Here is a 24,570-nt window from a genome sequence, read left to right on the forward strand (position 1 = left end):
AGAGTGCACCTCCCAAGCTGAGTTATGGTTTTTCCAATGAGGGGAGGTGCAGATGCCACTCTTTGCGCCTTAATAAGTCCGCTATTGCTGCGTTGGAGATGGGCTTTGGCAAACTGTTGGTCATGGATTGTGGCATTCCACGCTTTGGATACACATGTACAAGGATGTCGAAGACTAGATTCGATAGGAAGTCTGGCATGGCTGAAAGGCTCTTCAAAAGAAGTAGCTGCAAGCTGTTTGTGGTTCAAGTCATCAAGAGTATTTATAGCTTGTATAAAAAAATATTGGCCAAAAGTCACTTTGGTCCCTGTAATTTGGCACTTCAATCACTTTTGACCCTGTAGTTTCAATTTCGTCAATTTTGACCCTATAGTTTCATATTTGTAGCAATTCAAGGACAAGTTAGTATTCCTATCAATTTCTTTGATGATGCAAGAGGCAATTTCGTCAACCCAAAATCCTTGAGCATAAAAACTCGTCTAAAACTCTCCAAATTTCAAATTAGGGCTTGAAATTGGTCATTTGGGTTTGTTGAGGCCCAAAATGTTACGAGAAGCCCAAAGGTGTCTTAAGCCCAATATAACATACAATAATTGCTTCATGCTAACCCAAATTGTATTTTGGGAATTAATTCATTAATTAAATATACAAATAATGTACATGCCATGCCAAGCAAATAATACATTTTCTTATGCTAAACCACCCGACAAGCTTAAGTGGGCCCAAGCCACATATATGCCTGGGGCTTGCTGAGCGGGTTGTGGTGTGGATGGTTACAAGGATCCATGAGGCCCACTAAAGATTCAAAAGAATTGAGGTTTTGGGCTGCTTGGGAGCCCCAAAACCCAAGCCCATTTTCTTGAGCCCGTTGAATGGGTAAGCAGAGAGAACACGGCCAACCTTGCAGCATTAAATCACCAACCCTCTTCTACCAGCATAAAAGCCAAAGCTATCACGCATTTTCCTCGAGCACTTAACCTACCAGTATTAAAGCCCAGCTTTCACCGTCTCAACGATCCTCATTAAAAGCCTTAACCTACCCATATGTCCAACACCTCTCTCATACGACACCAAACCAACCATACGGCATTAAACAAGCACCCAACACCAGAACCAGCAAACAACTCCTCTTAAAACCAACTACCCGGCACCTACATAGAATAAAGAAGCCTTGTCATCTCAACTGGGAGACAAGGGTGCATAGCCAGAGTAGCATGCGCAACCACCTTGATGTTGGAGCAGCATGCATGCATAGATAGGAGAACTCCCAAGGCCTATAAAAAGGGGAAGAACAAAGGAGGCCTTAACCACACACAACCGGGGGGACACCCAAAAACACCCAAGCTTTAGCCATTCCAAACCCAGAAACAACAACCGTTCTTGCTGTCATACCCTTGCTGCGTGCTCACCCCAAAACACCCCAAGCTTCAGCCATTCCAAACCCAGAAACAAGCCCTAGCTATCCCAAGCTTAGACATACCAAACCAAGCAGAGGCAAGCTTATCCTCCACTTTCCAGAAAACCCATTGCTGTAAACACACAAAGCCCAAGCCTTCCTCCATCATACTTATCTTCTTTTATAAACCACTCCAAGCTATAAACATCCTCCAAAAACTATCTCAAGCCATCCCAAAACCAACCAACATAGAACAAGCCATAGTCTCACCGCTGGAAAACACTCAAGCTTAACCCAGAAACTATCATCTTCTTCTGCCGGCAACCAGAAACCATTTCAAGCCCTAAAATGTCTTTTACCCAGCATCCCATTTCAACTCAAGCAAACGCTCTCTCTTGCTAAACTCATGGAGACTTAGCTCCCACACCGCAAGCCTCTCATGCCAAGCTCTTCCATTTTAATTCATCGAAACGTGCTCTCATGCCAAGCTTGTATATTCTCTGTACAACATGAACTCTTTCCGGAGCCATCTCACACCGTTCCATGAGCTGCCGTATGTTTTCCACCAGCTGCTGTATGCCATCCCAGCTGCCATGAACTCCGTCTTCTTCGAACATCTCCTCCAGCACTACCCCACTACCTGCAACACATACTCCACCTCAAGAAAGGCACTTCCAATACAACAAAATCAAGCAAAATCATTCCAGAACCTGTTATACATCTCAACCTGCAAGGAGCCACTGAAGATGACCAAAATATTCCCTAAGAATCAGCATTCTTTCGGGATATTTTAGGGCCTAGTCCTCGAACCCAGGCAAAGGGGCAATGTCACTCTTTCTTTACAGCGGCCCAAGTCCACCTAGAGCTATTGTAACAAAAAGACCCCCACAGGGTTCAGGGTTTTTCAAAAATTGGGATTAATGGTTGAATTTTGAGCCCTAATATGAAATGGGGAGAATTTCAAACAAGCTTTTATGCTCAAGGATTTTGGATTGACAAAATTGCCCCTTGCATCATCAAAGAAATTGACAGAAATACTAACTTGTCCTTGAATTGCTACAAATATGAAACTATAGGGTCAAAATTGACGAAATTGAAACTACAAGGTCAAAAGTGGTTGAAGTGCCAAACTACAGGGATCAAAAGTGACTTTTGGCCAATATTTTTTGATACAAGCTATAAAAATAAAAACAAAAACAAAAAGCCATGAAAAGTGCTTGCGCACCTTTTTTATTGAAAACTTTACTCAGTGGGTCACGGCCAAGTCAAAACATAGCCCAACAACCCATTTAGGCCCAATAAATAACGGGGCGGACACGGGTCAAAATTATTTTACCTGCCCTAAAATTAAAATACGATCCAAAATCAAGCAAGCAAAATACCAGCGAGAGAGAGGAGAGAGAGAGAGATGCAGAAGAGGGAGCAGAGCAAGTCGGGTGGAGTGGGTGGCGGGGCCTCGGCGCCGCCGGCGAAAAGAGGCCGCCCATTCGGAAGCGGCGGGAATAGCGCCGCAGCTGCGGCTGCCGCCGCCGCCGAAACGGCAGCTCCGTCGACTCTCCTCGGTCCTTCCCTCCACGTCCACAGTTCCTTCGCCGGTCAGTTTATCAAAACCCTAAACCGCATTGCATTTCAGTCTAAAATTGTTTGCAATTTGTTTAGAAGTTTTAGATATTTGTAATTTTGAAGTTATTTTGGCTATAAACAAACCATATATTCCGTAATTGAACTGCCAAATTGTAAATGAAAAGAAAAATAAAAGTGAAGTAACAATTTTTGGGGAACTGGGTAGCACAGCATGGAAATATGTAAACTTATTGAAAAGGGTATCAATCACAGGAGTGAAAAGTTTGCTTTTGAGTATTGTTGTACCTTCTTACCAATACATATCATCCGCATTGCAGATCAGAACAATAAAAGGATAGTTCTGGCTCTTCAGAGTGGGCTGAAGAGTGAGTTGACATGGGCATTGAACACTCTCACATTACTCTCTTTCAAAGAAAAAGATGACATGCGCAAAGACACAACCCCTCTTGCGAAGATTCCTGGCTTGCTTGATGCTCTCCTCAGTGTTGTATGTCTTGCACTCCTTTAATTTCTGATATCTGCAATTTAATTTTTATGCTGAAGTTTTGGGCAGCTCTCAGTTTGTCATCCTGCATTTTAAATTCAATAATATTAGGCTTATTATCACAAAACGTCCCTAAGGTTTACGAAACTATCAGATTGCATCCTTAATGTTTTTTTTTTGTCATTCATGGTCCTCAAGGTTAGTATGTGTGATCACAAATGGTCCCTGCCGTTAGGTTCCGTCAAAAACTCCGTTAGTTTGCTAACGTGTCATATATATATCCCTGAGGTTCACACATCTATCACAAATGGTCCATGCGAAATTTTTTAATTTTTTAAATTTAAAATTCATAAAATTTTGGTTTTCTTTTTTATATTATTTAAAAATATATATTGTATTTTAAATACATATGGCACTATATTTTTGAAGATGTGGGCTCCACATATATGCCACATCAACAAACTAATGAAGTTTTTTAAAAATAATTTAAATTCATAAAATTTAAAAATGAAACAAATCATTTATAGATGGATTTTAACCTTGAGGACCACTTATGAACCCTAAACCCTTGGTTTTTTCATTTTTAAATTTTATGAATTTTAAATAATTTTTTAAAAACTCCGTTAGTTTGTTGATGTGGCATATATGTGGAGCCCACATCTACAATAATATAGTGTCATGTGTATTTAAAAATACAATATATATTTTTAAATAATTTAAAATTCATAAGATTTAAAAAAGAAAACCAAAATTTTATGAATTTTAAATGAAAAAAATTTAAAACAAAATTGCAGGGACCATTTGTGATAGGTGCGTGAACCTCAGGGATGTTTTAGGATACATATATATGCCACGTCAGCAAACTAACGGAGTTTTTTACGGAACCTAACGGCAGAGACCATTTGTGATTACACATACTAACCTTGAGGACCACGAATGACACAAAAAAACATTAAGGATGCAATCTGATAGTTTCGTAAACCTTAGGGACATTTTGTGATAAGAAGCCATAATATTATTACTTTAAAGCACACAAATCAAGGAGTGCAGATGAACAATTAGGAGTGGGAATATCCATTGACAATATCTATTCACACTACATTGTTGTGATTAACAGATTGATGATTGGCGTGATATAGCCCTTCCAAAGGAACACGTAAAGGCGCCAAGAGTCAGAAATTTGGGTGCAAATTTGCTTGTAACTGGGTTTGGAAATGAGTATGAGGCATTAGGTTCAAATGGCACTCTCCCACTTCCTGGGTAAGCCCTACAGGTTTATGGTCTTCTCATGTGTGAATTTCCAGTTTGAATGTCTAAAATCATCTTTGATACGAGTAATTCTAGACCTGATTTTGGCAATATTCACATGGCAGCTTGGGATCCAGTTCTCAAGAAGCATCGGTGCTGAGTAATGTGACCAAACTTCGTTCTTCTTCAGAGTGGTGGCTTGATGAAGATGGTCTGTTTAATCTAGATGAAGAAGGTCGAGCAGAAAGACAGCAGTGTGCTGTTGCTGCTTCCAATATCATTCGCAACTTCTCTTTTATGCCAGATAATGAAGTCATTATGGCCCAGCATCGCCATTGTCTGGAAACAGTGTTCCAATGCATAGAAGATTACCTTACAGGTGAGAAACATAGTCTTGTAAAGCATTATTTATTTCTTGAATGCAGTTAGTCATCCGTATATAATTTCTTAGCTCAACTTTAGGATTCCATTATTCAGTATAATTATCTATATGTGAGATGTTTTAAAAAGTTCAAAGTAATGTCCAGTTACAAAACTTAATGGTGTGATTTTATTGTGGGTAATCACTTATACAAGTACCACAATATCCTTTTAAGCCGGCTCACTGATAAGAATGTATAGCTCTTATTTTCATTCAACTTTCCAATGTTGTAGCTTAATAAAAAGGGTTATGTTAAACTTCTTTCTGTTACGGACATATTTTACTGGTAGTGTTAATCTTGTAGGCGTAATTCATTTTGAAATTTGGTTTGGAGCTTTTCTGCTTGTATGCTTCTTTCATATTTGGGGATTCATATCTTTTTTCTTATTTGAGATACTTTTCAGAACAAAGGAACTAGCAACCTTCAAGTATGAAATGATGCTAAATATTTCTTCAATGCATCTGTGGTTATGCTTTTATAATGGAATGACTCTAATGCTCCCTATGTTAACAGAGGATGAGGAACTTGTGACAAATGCTCTTGAGACAATTGTAAATTTGGCTCCATTGCTTGATCTTGGCATTTTCAGCTCATCAAAGCCATCCTACATCAAGATAACGTTAGAATTCTGATCTGCTTTTATTTTATTTTGTTATTCTAGCTTAAGCTCCCTTTGTTTCCAAATTCTGTTTGATAAATAAATTAATTTTCTATCAAACAGAGGAAAACGAGCAGTTCAAGCCATCATGGGGATGCTGGGATCTGTAGTCAAAACCTGGCATTGTGCTGCAGCTGAGTTACTTGGGCGTCTGATCATAAACCCTGATAATGAACCTTTCCTTCTTCCCTTTGTTCCACAGGTTAATATTCAGAAACTCCCCTGTTATAAACGTGTTTATACATTGTGCAAAGATTGTATCTGAGGCTAAATGAACACTGCAGATACATAAGCGATTGGTTGATCTTATGAGCTTACCATCAGTAGATGTACAAACAGCACATGGGGCACAAGCGGCTGCAGTTGGCGCACTCTACAACCTCGCTGAAGTTAATATGGACTGCAGGCTAAAACTAGCTAGTGAGCGATGGTGAGGGCTCTTCTTCCACCAAAAAATATCCACATAATAAATAATTCAAGATCAAGAATTTCGATCACGAGTTTGGAAATGAAAATTTGTTGCTGAAAGGACATTTCTGTTTAAACTTTACAAAATTGCAGGGCAATTGATAGACTGTTAAAAGTTATCAAGGCACCCCATCCAGTTCCCGAAGTTTGCAGGAAAGCTGCTATGATATTGGAAAGTCTTGTGTCTGAGCCACAAAACCGAGCCTTGCTGCTAGCTTATGAGAATGCATTTGCTGAAATATTATTCACAGATGCCAGGTATTCCGATACCTTTGCCAGGATTTTGTATGAACTGACGTCTAGACCAAACAACAAAGTGGCAGCAGCCCGTGGTGTTTGGGGAATGTAACCAAATATTGTATCCTCCAGTGATTTGCCTCTTTATAAAGTTATTGGATTGTTCCTCAGCTAACAAGTCTAGGATCTAATCTATGTACCCGATGACGTAGCAATAATTAGTAAGAATCTCAAGTGGTTATTCAAATGCTCTCTTATGTGGTGTAGTAATTTGGAAGTGTAGTTGTGTGAATCAGAGTCTACACTAGTGAATCTGTACATATGTTTTGGTTCTGATTTTAATGCATACTATATTTAATGTGTATGAACTTCTTTTTCCAGTCAACTTTCTTAGATTGAGACTTTTGTTCAAATTCCTGTATATTTTCGAGCGTGTTTGATGGAACCCACAAACAATAGTGACTGCCTGCCCAGGGAGATTGTTAAAAATTATGCTAGGCGGCGTAACCATAGAATTAGTAACACTATTTTGTTGATCGTAAGTATGAACAGTACCCAAAAATAAACAAAGAAGAAAATTCATCGTCAGACAAGTTCTTAGTTTATTTATTAAGTTTACAGTTTTGATCTGAGACACTTGTAATCTGTTGTAAACTCTATCACCCCTGTTCATTGCTCTGTTGCTGTAGAACTTGGGGGACCTGGTTTCGGATCTCAAGGCATTTGTATTGTTATGTTTTCGTAACAACCAAACATTATGAAAAAATTACATTAAATGAATCAGCATCACAAAGAAACACCAAACGCTGTATGAGTTATAGACCTATAGTACTCATACAGTTAACATTTTCTTCCCCCAAAGAATGAGGTTTTAGTTAATTACGAAGCCTTGCATTTTGCCACTTTAGGCACATCAACAGGAAATTGATCTATCTCATCAATCCAAGGGTTCTGCTCTTTAGCTGGATTAACAGTCCTCAAAGCCCTCCACACAGCACTGTTACACTTGAAACCCGACCCGAACGCAATCTGCCACATCCTATCACCCCTCCTCACTCTTCCCTTGGCCTCAGAGTAAGCCAGTTCATACCACAAAGAGCTGCTTGAAGTGTTCCCAAACCTATAAAGTGTCATTCTCGAAGGCTCCATGTGCCAGTCACTGAGCTCAAGGTTCTTCTCCATCTCATCCAGCACTGCTCTCCCACCAGCATGAATGCAGAAGTGTTCGAACGCCAGCTTGAAATCCGGGATGTAGGGTTTGATATTCTTCATCTTGAACACCTTTCTTGCCACCAAAGTAACAAAGAAGAGGAGTTGCTCTGACATGGGTAGGACTATTGGGCCAAGTGTGGTGATGTTGGTTTTAAGGGCTTCTCCAGCAACAGCCATCAAGTCTTTTGAGAGAGCAACACCGACTCTTTTTGTGTCATCTTCCTTTTGGAAAACACAGCTGTATGCTTTGTCATCTGAACCTTTATGGGTGCGGACAGTATGCATGAGTTGGTACTTTGAGCGGCGGCGGTCAGAGGAACGGTTGGAGAGGAGGATGGCAGCACCGCCCAATCGGAAGAGGCAGTTGGAGAGAAGCATTGAGCGGTCATTGCCGAAGTACCAATTGAGGGTGATGTTCTCCATGCTTACCACTAGGGCATAAGAGTTTGGGTGCACCTGTTACACAACATGCCTTCTACATCAGTTTAGGTTGCAAACAAATGACATACTTTAGACATGATTTGATCTAATTTACAATTTTGATTTTAATCTATATAAATATGAAGATACGTAAAAGGTAGGCCAGGAAAATTAAATCCTTGTGTTTACTTTTGTGTATATTTCAGTTGCAAGTCCATTAATTATCTATTTATGATGCCAATTGCACACCAAAACGTCCTTTTAATGACATCCCATGTACCAGCTGGACATGTGGGCAAGTTGTGCACCCCAACTTTAAAAAAATGGTTCAAATGTTGGTTGTTACATGTATAACATTTACTACCACATTTAGAGCACTTCAACCAATTACTGTTCACGTCAATAGTATCTGCTCTAGCAATATTTTTGTTGCTTTTCCACCCATTATCATGACAACTCAAGAGCAATTACTATTCACATAGGATTAATTTTATTTATATGTATGAGATCAATAATAATAATAATAAAATTACTAGATATGTATAGAAAAAAATATTCTGAATTTTTTGGTAATATTTCATATTTCATAATTTTTTTCAATTACTATTCTTATGTTCTTTAATATATTAAAAGATTGTATTTGATACTTGACGATATTTTGTTAGTATTTAGTTGATATTTCTAAGATAACCTAATTATCCATTGTAATTAAACTAAACAAATATTTTATTTTTAATTAACGAATAAATAAATAGCAAAGGCCACAAATAACAAACCTGGAGAAGCTGTTTGGCAAGGTCGATAGAAATAAGGCCAGCACTGCAACCCATCCCACCAAGATTGTAGCTCACAATATTCCCTCTAAGCTTGTAGTGATTCACAACCATGGCGGACAAAGACGGCGTCGGATTGAACAAGCTGCAGTTCACCACCAAAATCCCAATATCCTTAGGCTTCACCCCAGTCTTCTCCAGCAACTCGTCAATGGCACCAAACATCACCATTTCCGCCTCCTTCCTCGCCTCGTCCATACACGGGTTCGGCGGGACCCGCATCACGGCCTCGGGCATGTAGGTGTTCTGCCCCAGCCCGGCCCTCTCAAGAATCTTCTGCTGAAAAGCTAAGTTCTCATCAGAGAAGCTGCCTGTCAGCTTAGACCTCTCCATAAACAGCTCACGTGTGCACGTGCGAGCCTGCTCGGGCTTGTAACAAGCGAAGTTCATCAAGTAAACTTTTCTTGGGCGGGTGGTGAAGTAGAGGGTGGTTAAGAAAACCAAGAGGCCTGAGCACAAAGTGACTGACACAAAGTTGAACTTGAGTTGGTGCCATAATTGGACAAAGTCCTCGAGGGTTAGAGTTGAGAGATGGGCCGACACTACGGCCATCAAAGGGACTAGTAAGAAGTAGACGGCATTAGAGATCAAGTAGTGGTACCCAAGTTTGACATACTTTAGCCTCACTGATAAAAGAAAGTTCGGAAGAGCTTTACGCCCTCCCGACGATTCAGGTCCTAAGTTCGACTTCCCTTCCTGGTTCTGATCCTGTACCGCCATTTTACGCAGTCAGAACACTAAATTTAACAAGTTGCAAGAGGCAAAGAAACTCTCTAAGAAGTTTTGATGGTGGAAATGAGAAATACAACTTGTATATATATATAAGTGTTGGTGGGAGAATTTAGAGAGGAAGGGAGAGTTGTGAGGTGGTTTTAAAGGGCGTGAGGAGAGGGAAGGAGGGGATAGGGGGCCGGGAGGATGCAACTACCCCAACGAACTTTTAATTGTGAAACGCGGGGGCATTGAATTTTCGCCAACCGGGAAAATGGCGGACTTTGATTGGGGGTTACCGAGTTTGACCACTGGTTGTCCAGTATTTACTGGTTTGCCATTTGTTGTTAGGGTCTGGTAGTCTGTACACTCTGTGCATCCCTACGCTCTGCACCACCAGTGTCAGTGTGCACTGTACACCTCAGGTGGATACGTGTCAATTGATGCGTGGTGCAAGCAATGAGTTCATGCCTGCGTTTGGTGAACTACGTAGCTCCTCCTCCACAATTTTTTTTTGAGTTTTTTTTTTTTTTTTTTTTTTTTTTAAATGAAGAAAAGTTAAGGGAGAGATTGGCTACTCTCACCACCAACGCCAGGACAGACTCACAACCTCAAGCGAGAAATACTTACGCGTGGCACCCAACTACTAGCTGCTACTGGTATGAATTTATGTAGAAAATTACAAATCTCGCACCAATAAAGACTGCTGGCAGTGGGATTTGAACACTGATAGAACTACACACAGTGCAAAAACCAACCTTACTAACTGAATCAACCCTCATTAGCTGAGACTGAGAGTCTTTTAAAATTTATATATTTGGAATTCTATATCTACAACTACAAATATTGATTTAACAATCCAACAAACATTATTAATTATAGGGAATTAATTAAAGTGGTTATGTCGATGGGAAGGAAATATGGGTATAATGTAAAATTGTTATACGATTATGTGAATAAAATTATTTGTCAGTAAAGGGATTGATATAAAGAGTAGAAGAAGTCTGATATAAAGAGCATTACATGACAGTATCCAAATCTCCTCCATAAAGTATGAACCCCAAACCTACTCTGACAAAGTGGAGACCCAGTGTCACAAAGCCTCACTTCACTAGATATTGCTTTTGAGATGACCCTCGTTTGACAAGTAACTAAAAGCCTACTACTTTAATGATTAAAGCCATCAAAATTGATCTGTCTCCGAATATTGATGAAATACAGCAAGGATTGATTTGTAATTAATATATTGTTGGGGCCATGCCTGATTAAACCTTGCAGCAGCCCCAAAGTCATGGACATTTAGGGACCAATAACCTGTTCTTATGCTTAGACGTAAGGGTTTCGATTCGACTAAACACAAGATTTGGAAGCGATTTGTAGTTCAAATAATTAAAAGAGCATATCTATTCATATAGCATAACTTTGACTATCCTCTCTCTCAATATCGTTTATATCAATTAAAAAGAAATTATTTCGTTACGTCTCTGTCAAATTTCAAAACACACATTACCCACATTCAATATAGATAAATATATAGCTCTCTGGACTCTGGTTACGTCAGTATATAGTGGGATCGATATAAATGGATGTACATGTTTTAGGGCATTTCTGTGTTATATTGGACACCCTAGGGTTGTTTTGGAAAACCACAAAGAGCAAAGAAAGAAGCCCCGATGGGATTTGCTGCTTCGAGTTAAAAGAAGGGCGGTGACAGATATATAGAAGAAGTTATTGCGACCTTTGACCTTCTTATAAGTCATCCACTCTCTTTAATTTGGTGTCTCTTTTTCTGACAGCTCCTCTCAACAAACTTAACCCTTCCATCTCTAATTAAATGCACAAACTTCTCACCAACAAATTATCCACCAGACCAGACCAAGATCAATTTCGCTTGCACTTGTAATTACGTAATGGGAAATGGGTAGGTGCATATATATATATATATATTTGTGTAAAAAATTTGGGTCAGGCCAAAAAAGTTGGCACTACTTTAATCTGTTTATGTTAGTCATGGTGGACGGGAAAATAAGCCTTGCACGAAATAATCCCAAGATTTCTTCCTTGGTTGTATGTGGTATCTTCTAGGGCATATCTTCTTGTCTTGTTGTCTTACTCTTGGAAAAATGCTTCATTTCTGTCCAAATCAATGATATCTTATACGGGGGGTTAACATGATATGAAGCTCATATTAAGTAGTGGGGACCTAATGACATCTCTTTTTACCTAAAAAAATACACAACGGAAGAAAGGTGAAATTAGGTTATTAGGGGTTTTGCATGTGATGTTAACTAAGAAAATGCGAAGATTGTTGTTAATCTACTTGTACCTTTTTTTTTGTATGGCTATAAGTTTCCTTAAACACTCTAATCTTAGTTTGACCTAAAAATACTTTGGAAGCCTTTACATATAAAAAGAAAAATTTAGGATAATCAAATGAAAGTTTAAAACAACGCAGTTTTAGAGTATTTAAGCATAACCATAAATTCTTTTTTGCAAAACATGCTTGCATCGATATTGTATCGATAACATGTACGTATATTTTGTTGACGACAATTATATCGACACGTTATCAATAACCTATCGACAATCTGTTCTTTATTTAAAAAAATAAAGAGCAAACGTCCATTCCATCGTCACAATACAAACACCAAAAGTAGAAGTAGAGAATTCGAATTTATAAGAAGTCATTACATTACTCCTTAATGACGCAATTCCTCATTTTAAGTCAGCACGTAGGTGTGTTGTGATTAGCTTGTAATTAAGAAGGAATGAATACTTGCATGCAACTTGCAAGGAGCCAAACATTTTTCAAAGTAGAAAATGACCACTCTAATGAAAGAATTCCATGAAGTACGTATACTTTACAGCATAGCACATACCCCACTTGTGCATCTATTACTACTGGAGGCACATAAGATAAGAGACACGAACCCTGTCAAGGGGAAGACTAGTTTCCTTTCAATGAACAGCTTCAACCAAACCTATGCCTTTCAACCAGAAACGAGGGATAAAAAATTCAAATATATATATATAACGTAAAGGTAGGGATTTCAGTACTCACGAGAAAGGGTTTACTTTTGATCCCTCAACTTTTTTAGAAAATTGAATCAATATAGGTAGCTTGACTCGTATATATTTAGTATATTGCACGTAATTTGATCTTAGAAACGTTCAAGATGTATAGTTAAGTAGCTTGCTGACTGAACTAATTATATACATTTTGTTGCAGAAACCGATGAATTAATGTTATAAAAACTCAAAAAAAGATAAAAGACTAAATGATAGAGTAAGATGTTGAAAAAGATGAGAGAGAGAGAGAGAGAGAGAGAGAGGAGGACAAATCTGAACCAATTAACAACTAACCAATAAGCATGCCCAGGTGATCGTGGGTTTGCTTGATGACGTGTAGCTTTACTAAATATGAGTTGAAATCTCTGCTTATATATACATTTACTTGTCTTGAAAGTTAAACTATGTCGTTTCATTATTCAATTTACTTTTCTAATAAAAATATCGGTTCATATGTGTTAAATTTTTAGTACACATTAGGCAATCCACTTCTTTTTTTTACCATTGGTATATGAGGATAAATTTGAGTGATGACTTCTCGGTTATGTGGTAGTGTTATGTGACAATTACTATCGAGTTAAAATAATGTCGTGTCACAAAATCTTAATTATACATGAAGACTATATATAGATGATCACATTAGCTCTCTTTTTTCTTCTCTCTCTTCCGGTCTCAAACCGAGACCTGCTAGATGTTAAATGTACGTAGCACAACTTAAGACCGGCATCACAAGCTATAATTAGAGGATATCTGCTACTCAATTTGTCACGAAGTAGGAAAGTTCGCATTGATCTTGGTATATATATGAGGTTCAATGGAAAAGGGCCCGACCTGTCACTAATAATAATTGTTGCACTGGATGTAGGTGGAGAGCATAATGAGCATCTGTCTTCTTCTTCTTCTTCTACTTCTACTAATACTATCATCACCAAAAGGCATACCCAAAGGGTAATCTCCTTACCACCACACACATTCATTTGGTAGCCAAAAGAAATATATAACTATAGGACATGTTAATTAATGCATAACAACTTCTATGTGTAAAGTCAACAACGTGTACTTTAGAATCACCTTCAACCAGGCAACCACGAGATATATCCAAACTCTTTTGCCCACACCAATCGTCAGCAACTAGATTTTTAAGTTTAAGTATTTTTCATACTTCGTTCTTATTTATTATTATTATTATTTAAATGGGGTCACAAGAGGCCTAATTTATATTTTTCATCTATAAATATGTTATGATATATGAGCTGGAGCTATATGTTTTCTGCTGCGTCTGTGTATGAACAGTATGCTGCTTGCTTCTCTTCACAATGAACATTTAATAAAACGTGTAATTTGTCAAAATATTTTCCGAAGAAATAAGAAATTGGGCACACAAAATTCATTGAAAACTAACTTTTTTCATGTCAACTTTAATAAGTGAGTGGGTATCTAAGAACAGACTTGGAATTTCAAAATAGGGTAGGCTAGATTTACCTTACTGGAATGTTAGAGTTTAGGCTCGGCTAAACCCTTATAGGGAGGCTGATGGAATTTATTATAAATATATAAATTTAATTTAAGAACATATCTTTTTTATTTTATTTATTTAAAGAGGCTTATTTTACACCAACAATGCCATCAAAAATTGATTATATATACTTAGCATTAACACTAACTATAAGAAAAGAATTAAACTCACCTGGGCTATAGCCCAAGTTTGACATGCTATAGGTCCGTCCCTGTGGGCATCAAAGGGTACTAAGTAAGGATTGTTTAATGTAGAAATAGTATTGTTTGGTAAGAAGAGTGCTAGGGTAGAGTCTGGCTGTTGAAAAATTCTCGAGTTTGATGATCACATCGAAAAAGTACTCTTAAATATATGTTTGTAGATCGCCGAAAATGATACAAATGTTAGTAAGAAATTTTCTTAATTAGCATTGACTAAATACATTTGCAAAAGATTTGAAAAGATTATGAAGTTAAGACCTTGGGAAGAAATTTGCTTAATGTTGACTAAAAAATTAAGGGTAGATATCAAAAGTCATTTTGATTATCAAACAGATAGTGTTGTTTAAAGAACAAATAAAAGTGTTGTTGGTGTTAGCTAAATCTCTTTGCTAAGGCGTTGCATTTATAGAGGTACTTGTTTTTTTTTTTAAGAGGAAATAGTAAATTTTCATTAAAATTGTGAAAGGTTACAGACTCATGCGAACAAACATGGCTTCATTAAAATTTTACTTAAGAAAACTCGAAAAAAAAGTGACACACACTCCATAAAGACTATAAATAAAAATTCATGACAACTTCAAAATATTAGCGTCAACTTGAAGAAACTCATTGAGCCATGGAGGACCCTCTTCAAGCCAAACATGTATAGAGGTACTTGTTATAACAATAAATTTAAGAAAAGATGTTGTGTAAAAGTCTTGAAGTCATTTTTCTTATTAAATTAACGATGACTCATCTCTAATATCTACTTTCATTTATTTTTGCCCTTTTTTCCTCTTGTCACTTCACAGTAGGATAGTATTGAATGATTCGACAGTTACAATATCTTTTTGATAAACACACAACCTTTTTCATTCTAAGTTAATTTTTGTTTTATAAAGACTATATTATTCTCAACTTAGAATGAAAAATCTTTGATGTGGTGAATTGTGAATTATATTTCTTTCTAGTTTCAATTAATTGATTCTCATTTAGTATTTTATTTATTTTTAATTAAAAATATAAAAATTGTATTCAATTAAGAAGTACTAAATAAATCAACACTAATGTAATAAAATAATATTTTAATTTGACATATCAGGTGGAGTGTAAAACTGTTCAGGATGCCATATTGCCACATTATTCATCAAATTTAAATTTAATATTTGGTATTTAACATTTCCTTTAGAGCATCTCTAAGGGACATGTCAAATGCAAAATGTTAAATTTAAATGTGATGACTTATGTGGCAATTTGACACTTGTGAAAAAATTAACTCCACTCGAAATGGCCGCGTGACAAATGCAACATGTGAATCTTAACATATGTATGTCAAACAGTTTAAAACTCCATTAGCATGGGAATGTTTTCCTCTAGTATGAACAAAAATGATAAAGGTGACAGTCTTTTAAATAGGGAACTTTCAAGGAGCCAAAACTAAGAGCATCCACAGTGGGAGGGTGTATAATGAGGTGTATGTTAAATATACACATTTTGTTATCAGAATCACCTGCAATAAGGTGAAAACGAGTGTAAATTTGCATCACCACCATGAGATACAAATTTAGATGCACATGCACATCTTTTTTTACATCTCTTGTAGGTGGGACCTACATGAGAAAATGTGAGAAAAAGTGGGCAAAAGTGGGACCTACAACAAAAAAGGTGAAAGAAATCAATTATACATCTTACCCATTAGAGCAAAAATCACATTTACAACCCCCGGATATGTAAAAGGGATGTAAAAGTGGTGTTACACCCCCGAAAATACACCCTCCCATTGTGGATGCTCAAGGAAGTTTCTAACCCTAATTGAGGGAAGACAACCTAAAGTGAAAGAACTCACACCACCAATCATCACTACTATAATTATATTGTATAAAAATAGGTGTACTTGATTAGTTTGAAGTTTTTCTTTTGTGTGTAAAACAAATGTTCAAAAATCGTCGTCAAATTCTTATACGAACTCAAAACTCCAAGAAACTAGCCCATAGTTCTAACTCAAATATCGGTGCTATTTGTTTTTACCAGAAATATGAAAACAAATAGCACCTCATGACAACTTCATTTCCAAGCGAATTCTTTTAACAGAATGATAAATTGTTTACTCAGTTAAAAAAAAATGGTTTTGACTATTAAGTTCTCTGACCAAAAGAGAAAAATACTCTTTGAGTTCTATATATTGATATTAGTTTTATGACAGCTTTAGTTGGTTGAGCTTTAAAACATGTCCCATATGCACATGTTATGTTTATTTGTTTATGTGAGAATTTTGATTAGCATGCCAATTGACAAATTCGAGTGTAATGACATGGTGCTCTAAATGAAGATTTTATAAGCATATTGCCCACCCATCTTGACCAATGTATACTGAAAGTTCCAAATCATGTATGCTAAACCCTATATGAACTGAGATTGATGTACTAAATTTCCAAACTTGATCACTGTAATCACAATTCTCAAGCAAAGTTTTAAAGTATTTTTTTTTTCCCCTGATCTGATAAGCAGAACTTTTAGCCATAGAGCCCAGGAATAATAGATGTTGATGATCTTGAATAACGTTCAAGGAGTGACAAGACCCTGGCAGCCTTCCTCCTATGACGACCATCCTCATGAAAATTACTGCCAGTTAGACCAGCAAGACTTAATCTGGCAGTTGATCCATAAAATTCAACCATCTCCTTTGACAAGAAAACCTTTTCAAGTAGACTCAATGCCTCCTCCTTGAGAGAATCTGTTCCCCAAGTCAAGATCTCCAATGTAGGCTTTATGGCATCAGCCTCATGCAAGACATTGGCTCCTCTTTGAGGAGAGGCTTCAAGAACCAATGTGGAGAGAGTTTGAATTGCTTCGATGGCAGTTTCATAAACCTCCCCGGATAAGAGCATTACCAAGTCAGGCAAAGCTTTTGCTTCCAATACACAAAATGTGGAAGTGACACTGCAGGTGCCACCATGTGCTTGGCAAACAGGAGCACCCGATGGCTTGAAACACCAGCAGCCAGATGGTTTGGACACAACAGCGAGCTTTTGACTGCTTGTGGAAAGATTCCCAATCAGAGCTGCAGCTCTTGCCTTTGCAGTCACTGAGCTGGACCTGAGAAAGTTTACAAGCAAAGGGTATGCTCCTCCTTCAACCAGTATACGCTGCGACTCCAGGTTTGTGGGATCTGTGAACCTAAAAAGAGCACTTAGAGCATTTTCTTTTGCTTTCATGGTCCCTGTTCTTAAAATGTTTATGATTGCAGTATGTCCATCCAATTCAATTAACTTCGTAGTTAGTGATTTTTCTGATTTCGGCAGATTAGCCAATATGCCAGCAGCAGCCATCTGTACATCATCCTTGTCATCATTCTCAAGAAACCCCACCAAAACCTCCAGCCTTCTTGGCTTGAGAAGGTACTCAACAACCCCCTGAGGCTCGTGCTGGGAGAAGAGGAAAAGCAAACTTATTGCAATCTCTCGAATCTCGGAGTCGGAGTCATCAAGAAGAGGAAGGACCAGTGATATGGCATTGCCAGTGACAACCGCCTTTTTAACCAACCCTGCATCAAACTTGCAGATTCCAAGTAGTGTGCGCAAGGAAGGCCTCCGGACATTGTAGGCCAAGTTGGGATTCTTCTGTAACGCAATCAAATTGGTGACAATTGGCTCTAACTCGAGTTGGCTCCCATTTTCATCAACAAATAATTTAACCCCAGCAGCATCAGAAGCGAATTTTTCCAGGATTTCATAACATTTAACAACAATGATTGAGGGAACATGGGGAGAGAACGCTAGTTTTAGAACAAGATGAACCCCACCAGAAGCTGCAACCAGCTCTTTGTTGGTATTGCAACTTGACAATTCAGCCAAGGCAGATAAGGACAACTGTTTTGCTTCAATATTGCCAGATGCCATTTCAAGCAAAGGAGGTATAACCCCTTCCTCACCGAGGAGCTTCAAATTTGAGTCGACCAATTCCATGTTAACAAGTGTTCTCACCATTGATACCCTCGAAGTTTCAGGCCCTGAAAACATTTAGAATGACAAATTGCATATCAACTAATCTTTCGTTAAAAGGATTATAGGCAATTCAGAATTACAGCTTTATTTCATGCAGAGGACATGACATATCTCATTTAAACACCAGAGAATGAGACTAATTGTTAAAACATCTGGCCATACACTCACACATAAAGGAAAAGCTACTAGCATATCTGGCTATCATGGAACAAAGTGAATCCACGGTGTCCTAATAGGCTTGTAAATAAGCACACTGACTAGTAGAATTCCTCAATATCGTTTTTCCCCTCGAATTCAATTACTGTTTCTGGTAAGAACAATGTAGTAAAAGGAATTTGAGATCTACTGATTGCATCCCTCTTTTCATTCTTTTATGTGACCGAAGGAATTGAATATAAAGAAAGTTTATAGTCCCAGTAAATGAATCCTCTTACCATGAACTATGCGATCAATAAGTGGCTTATACCAGCCAGACTTAGCTGCAGAAGAAATGTTTTCCTCATCTATGTCAAAAAGTTTCATCAAGATTTTCTCTGCAATCTCAGCTGACTCCCTCACAGTACCCTTTAAAAGGGTATAAACGAGGAAAAGAATTGTACTGCACTGTTGAGAGAGTTTCCTGCAGACAGACAAATTCCAACCAGATCTGTCTTGCAACAATTCATATAGCAATTCAATTGCAGCCTTTGAGATGCTTGAGTCACGGCCTAAGCAGGGAACAATGTGATCCCACCCCTGGGATTCAACCACTTTTTCCTAAAAGATTTTTTTCAAAAGAGATTTAGAATACTCCAAAACGTTTCGTATATTTTCAGGACATAAAAAAGAACATTGAAACTTTTTATTTTTTAGTAAGGTCAACAAGAAAATTGAATCGTTAAGTAATTTTTTTCAGGGTTGCATTCGTTTTGAGAAGGATTAGAAACACGAAATTCTACAACGACCGTAAAACAATTCATAGCTTTGTAAAACTATGCAATAATAGATTGTATACTCAACAAATTCAAATAGTGGGAGGAAAATTAAAGGAATCAAAGAAAGGGGATCTTTCTTAGTTCCCTTTTTTTTTTCTTCCATGTATTCAAAGAGTACCGAAGATGCGTACCTTGTTTCTTGCATGCCCTTCTACAATATCCTTTAAGGTGATCAAAATCTTCCTCTTCACATCTCTGTTGTGAGAGTTTCCAAGGATAGAGATTATAATATCGGTGAGCCCTTCAATCATAATCCAGTCCTTGTTAATAGAATTCTCTCGCATAAGATCTTGCATTTGGCTTAAGGCATCTAACATGGACGTCTCAACACCTGATAACAACTTTGCCTTCGAAGATCTCATCTTGAGGCAGTAATTAAGTTCTCTCCACTCTTCTATTGATTGCCTCAATGGAAGGTTACTTCTCCATGAAGTATCTTCAAGAACCTCATGTGTTTCTGGGTCAGTTCTCTTTCCACTGTCAAACCAAGCTATGATGGCGGCTCTCTCACATGTAGTACCAGTGCAAAGGCTGACTGGTTCAACCATCACAGTTCCTTTTATACAGCAAATAAAAGGCTTAAGTGGTTGAATATACTCTTCACTCGTGTCATATCTCTCTATGGCCTGAACACGCTGCTTGTATTGCTTCTTGACTTCTTCATAATCCCTTGCAGCATCAGCTCGAGAGAGCAGCTCAATAATCTGCTCTAAGAAGAAAACTTCAGCTCTTTCCTTCCTGCTGGCAGCTTCTTCTTTCTCCTTTCTGAAATCTGCTAGCTCTTTGCTTATCTCCGAGGGCTCTAAAGGCACTCCAACTGCCATAGCTATTTCTGCAAGCATGTCATTTGCAAAACCCTGGTCAAGGGTCTGATCTTTAAGACCTTGGTTTAGCTTGTCAAAAACTTGGAGCTGAGACTGGGAAGCCTCAAATTCCACTCTTTGCATCTCATTCTGTAACCTATTCACCTGATCAGATATCCCCGATAAAACTTCAGTATTTGCCAGGGATAGAGCAGCCAATGACCTACCAATATCCCTAGTAACGTCTTGTACCTCCTTGACTATGTGTCGGCACTTGACAAGCAAGTAGAAACGAGCTCGATTTTTGTACTTCTCAACCAGATTATTAGCCCTTTTAACATCTGTTTCAAGGGACTCCAAAGCAAGCCTAGCAGCTTGAGAATCATTCAGTTCTTGAAGCTGCAATTCTTTTAAGACCAGTTCAATGTCAAACAAGTGCTTTGACAGGACCTTGAAACTCTCTCTTTCGATAACATCTTTAGCAGCATGAGCTGTTTTAATGACCTGGTTTGTTAGCACGGCCAAGATGGTCCCAATAGGTATAAGCTCCAATGCCATTCTAATATTCTCTGCCAAATCCTTTATTAGAACAGAAGAAGGATTTCACCTACTGTCTATAAAATGAAGACTAGATCAGTTAAGCGTATTCCCTGGTTGAAGTGCTTTCCTATTTTTATTGCTCCTTCTGACCATCGAACATCTAGCTATAAAGACAGAAAAACGAAGAATCAGCTTAATCCAGTAAAAGGGGATGGAGAAGAGAAGAAAGATATTAATTTAACAAAGGGAAGAAGATGAAATTGTACAAATTTAGAGCAAATTATAGATAATAATCTCGTTCATAAATAAAGACACACAAATTTCATGTATATCCTCTATATTGCTACAAATTTTGGGAGGGAAGAGTTAACAAATCTTTCATCTCTTTTGGGAAAATACACACACACACACACACCAATCAGCATACTAATTGGTGAAGGACAGAATTTTAAACCACAATCCAAACTGCAAAGCACAAGCAATCTTTCAATTTTAAGCTCTGTTAAATCGAAGGAAACTAAAAGCAAAATATGTTCTCAAACAACTACGAAAGCATCAACAAACAAAACCCAGAAGTTCAATGATTTATAAAATTAAAGCTAAAATTAATCGTAGTGAGAAAACCAAAATGCCTGGTTAAATCACTGATAAAAGGAGAGATAAATAATTCCTTGCTCAGACCCCTGCAACAGAAGGCAAAAGTGGGAAATCGGCTAAGCCAGAAAATGCATCTGTGTGTCAGCTCAGGCTAGTTTTCCATCAACGAAGAAACAAAAATCACGTAGATTGTAAAACTGGAAAGTACTCTTTTGGCTTATGTTTCTCTCACAGGGTTTTTTTGCAGACAAACATAGATAGAAGCAAGAAAAGTAAGCCAGAAATGTAAAAACATGAACAACGAACCCAGAACAAGTAGTAAATTTAGGTACCTGCCAAAAGAGTTCGTCATTACACTTTAATGAGCTACATGCCCTCTGTGGTTTATATCTTGATGAAGCAAAGTGCTCGTAATTGATCAAAGCTTTTGCCCCAGTCAGTGCGACCAGGAGCACCACCAGGGAAGACAAGAAGAAGACTTGAGAAAGTCAATAAAGATTCATTCTGTGGCTCGATAATATATTCATTAATTTCGAAGTAATTAATTCAGACGCGGTGTGGAAATTTGACTAGTGACCACTGTTCATTTGAACGTAATACTAATAATGCATTTCATGAAAGAGCAAGGAAAATTCCACGTACTTAAGAAAAGAGTATTACAATGTAACTTTGCGTTTACAATTTCATATCCGACATCAAATCGTTGATATAAACACCAACTAACTCTTAGTTTAGTAATACTTTTTTTCTCAACGATATTATTTCAACATATACCAAGATCGAATTTTCCTCGCCATTTCATTAAAAATAAAAGTATTCAGTATACATTTGTGGCTAGAAAAATGTAGATTATTATATTTTATATCATTGTTGACTCTCTCCCTCCCACCAGAAGAATCGCGACATTTGTCTATCAATGAACCAGTAGGTTTTGATATAGGAGGAGTTGGCTGAGGGCTCGTGGCTGCAACCCATATTGAAAGGGCGACATCCATTTTTTATTTTTTATTGGTTTTTTTTAATCACAAATAGTCTCTGAAGTTTATAAAATTATCACATTTCTTCCTTAACCCTTTTTGTGACACTATTGGTCTTTAAGGTTATCCTCTACATATCAAAATGATCCATGCCGTTAGATTCCGTTAAATTTTCTTTTAAATTATTGATGTGGCACATGTGTGGAACCTAGAGCCACGTAGTTTTAAATACAATATAATATATTTTTATTATTTTTAACCTTCCAGCTTCACTCAAGCACAACCCAGAAAAGCAAACCAAAAGAACTCACTTTCAAGTAGATTCCAGCTCCACAAAGAACACGAAATGAAAGTTCAAAAGTACATGAGGAATATTGTCGATGTTTGGTCACTTTCAAATCCATCCATGGTGTATCACAACATATAATTTACATCCCAAGTCACAAAAGCTCCTTCGTCCTCCACACACAGCATGAAATGGGCAAAGTAGATTTGAAATTTTAAGTAGGATTGAGGAACATTACAAGGCCACACTTGAACTTGAAATAAAACCCACCTGGCCTCACCATTATTTCGACTGAAATCTAAATGCAAGACACAGCATTTTTGGTTTTCTCTATAGCAAGCACTTACAAGTTACAAAAGAAAAGAACCCCAAATAAAGCATCAACGGGTATTGTTCTTCCTAGCTAGTTCTCGCGCCATCTCTCTCATTTCCTCTGGTGACGGAGGTCTCGGCGCTTCAGGTGGATACACAACATAAGAATGCTGCAGACCAAAACCTAATCGCTCAGATCATAACAAAATCTATATAAGCAAAGCAAGCCCCTTTATGCCATGAACTAGAATATCACATCCATTGCCTCTCGGCTAAATTAAACTACACCATAAATTTCAAAACCAATAAACCCACATCACATTTCAAGCAAACTTTTCAGTATCTAACAGATTCTACCAACACTATCACCTCAACTTCTAAGGGTTCAATTGAATCACTACAACATGCTATGCTAGATTAATAAAACCCACATCGGAATTGAAGCAAATTTTTCAATATGAAACAGATTTTTTACATAATGATACTGCAATATCAGATCTACTCTGATCTCAACTTTGAACAATTTGAATTCACAGCTTGCTCCATTATACATCACAAAGCTAATACACAAAACCAGTAACAGAGAGATAGAGAGAGAGAGATTACGTTTCCCATGAATCTCTGGAGATTCGTAGTGTTGTTGGCGAAGGTGTACATAAGAACGATGGGGACGGAGACGTAGAGCCCAAACTTTGCGATCTCTAGAATTCCCTTTGAAGTTCCCAGAGAAGACATGTTCCCTAATCAATCAACGGCCACTCTCGTTGTTCAGTAACTGAAGTTTCAGCTCACAAACCCTAGAAAAATGATCCACCTTCTCAGAGAGAGCCGAGAGAGAGAGAGGGATTTAGTGGGTGAAGCGTGCGGATGAGGGACTCGATACGTGGAACGATTTTGTGAGCTACGAGTCAGTGTTTGTAGAATTGGGCCGGGCTTGTTTCGTTTCGTCTTTCTGTGGGCTTTGCTAGTTTTATTTTTTAAATATTAATATTGATATCTCCCAAACCAAAGCCTGCAAGTCATATTCAGGCCCCAATTTGACATACAACAAGGAGCTTGAGGGGAGAGGAATCGTGCGGATATGTGAGAAAGAAGATAAAGGATAATCAATGTAAATTGTTTAAAGTTAATAGGGACATTGTGGGGATTTTAAAAAAATTCATCAAACACTATCAGCTTCAGCTATCATTCCGTTTTTGGCAAAAGCGGAAATGCAAAGTTGTCCTTAAGTTGATTCTCCAAATGGATGTGACTTACAGTTATTTCTCTTTTTTTTTTTTTTTTAAAAAAAATTCTCCTTCTTTAATCAATGGTTAGTTTTTGGTCTTCAAGCAGATGATGTAAAGAAAAGTACGGGTGTGTTGAAAAGAATCTTTATCGTCCCAAATTGGATGTAGGCCTTTCAATCCGAACTACAGCCACTAGCCCTCATTCAAAGTCATTTTATAGTGAGGGTCTTATATATGGCCCTTAGATGAGGTTTTATCTCTTAATCGTTGAATCAGGCTAACGAATATGATCCAACGGTTAAGAGATATGACCTCACCTAAGGGCCATATATAAGGTCCTCACTATAGAATTCTTGCCCTCAGCCAACTCCTCATATATCAAAACCTACTAGCCAGGCAAAGCCCCCTCAG

The 24,570-nt window shown here is 37.7% G+C and overlaps 4 protein-coding genes across 5 annotated transcripts; 1 reads left to right on the forward strand and 3 right to left on the reverse strand.

The window, feature by feature from the left end:
* Positions 1-2,755: 2,755 nt before the first annotated feature.
* LFR (ARM repeat superfamily protein) lies at positions 2,756-6,861 on the forward strand. The gene is made up of 8 exons (XM_088244094.1): positions 2,756-2,991; positions 3,298-3,467; positions 4,582-4,724; positions 4,838-5,091; positions 5,648-5,753; positions 5,856-5,994; positions 6,077-6,222; positions 6,354-6,861. The coding sequence occupies exons 1-8, from the start codon at positions 2,805-2,807 to the stop codon at positions 6,607-6,609; spliced, it is 1,401 nt and encodes a 466-aa protein (XP_088100220.1). The 5' UTR covers positions 2,756-2,804; the 3' UTR covers positions 6,610-6,861.
* A 201-nt stretch (positions 6,862-7,062) lies between these two features.
* KCS20 (3-ketoacyl-CoA synthase 20) lies at positions 7,063-9,838 on the reverse strand. The gene is made up of 2 exons (XM_021966402.2): positions 8,906-9,838; positions 7,063-8,165 (listed from the first exon to the last, which is right to left on the reverse strand). Exons 1-2 carry the CDS (start codon positions 9,680-9,682, stop codon positions 7,377-7,379), a joined length of 1,566 nt encoding a protein of 521 aa, XP_021822094.1. The 5' UTR covers positions 9,683-9,838; the 3' UTR covers positions 7,063-7,376.
* Positions 9,839-16,805: 6,967 nt separating this feature from the next.
* On the reverse strand, positions 16,806-21,878 carry LOC110763559 (U-box domain-containing protein 44-like). Of its 2 annotated transcripts, none has more exons than XM_021966352.2 (4): positions 21,688-21,878; positions 19,547-20,918; positions 18,876-19,197; positions 16,806-18,446 (listed from the first exon to the last, which is right to left on the reverse strand). In XM_021966352.2, exons 2-4 carry the CDS (start codon positions 20,774-20,776, stop codon positions 16,951-16,953), a joined length of 3,048 nt encoding a protein of 1,015 aa, XP_021822044.1. In that variant the 5' UTR covers positions 20,777-20,918; positions 21,688-21,878; the 3' UTR covers positions 16,806-16,950. The 2 variants fall into 2 exon arrangements, with proteins under 2 accessions (XP_021822044.1, XP_088102621.1); XM_088246495.1 differs by having other exon boundaries at positions 19,547-20,922.
* A 748-nt stretch (positions 21,879-22,626) lies between these two features.
* LOC110763560 (sporulation-specific protein) lies at positions 22,627-23,805 on the reverse strand. The gene is made up of 2 exons (XM_021966353.2): positions 23,537-23,805; positions 22,627-23,100 (listed from the first exon to the last, which is right to left on the reverse strand). The coding sequence occupies exons 1-2, from the start codon at positions 23,663-23,665 to the stop codon at positions 22,999-23,001; spliced, it is 231 nt and encodes a 76-aa protein (XP_021822045.1). The 5' UTR covers positions 23,666-23,805; the 3' UTR covers positions 22,627-22,998.
* Between the last annotated feature and the right edge of the window lie 765 nt (positions 23,806-24,570).

This window comes from Prunus avium, chromosome 1, assembly GCF_965620075.1.
Source record: "Prunus avium chromosome 1, drPruAviu1.hap1.1, whole genome shotgun sequence".
Taxonomy (NCBI): domain Eukaryota; kingdom Viridiplantae; phylum Streptophyta; class Magnoliopsida; order Rosales; family Rosaceae; genus Prunus; species Prunus avium.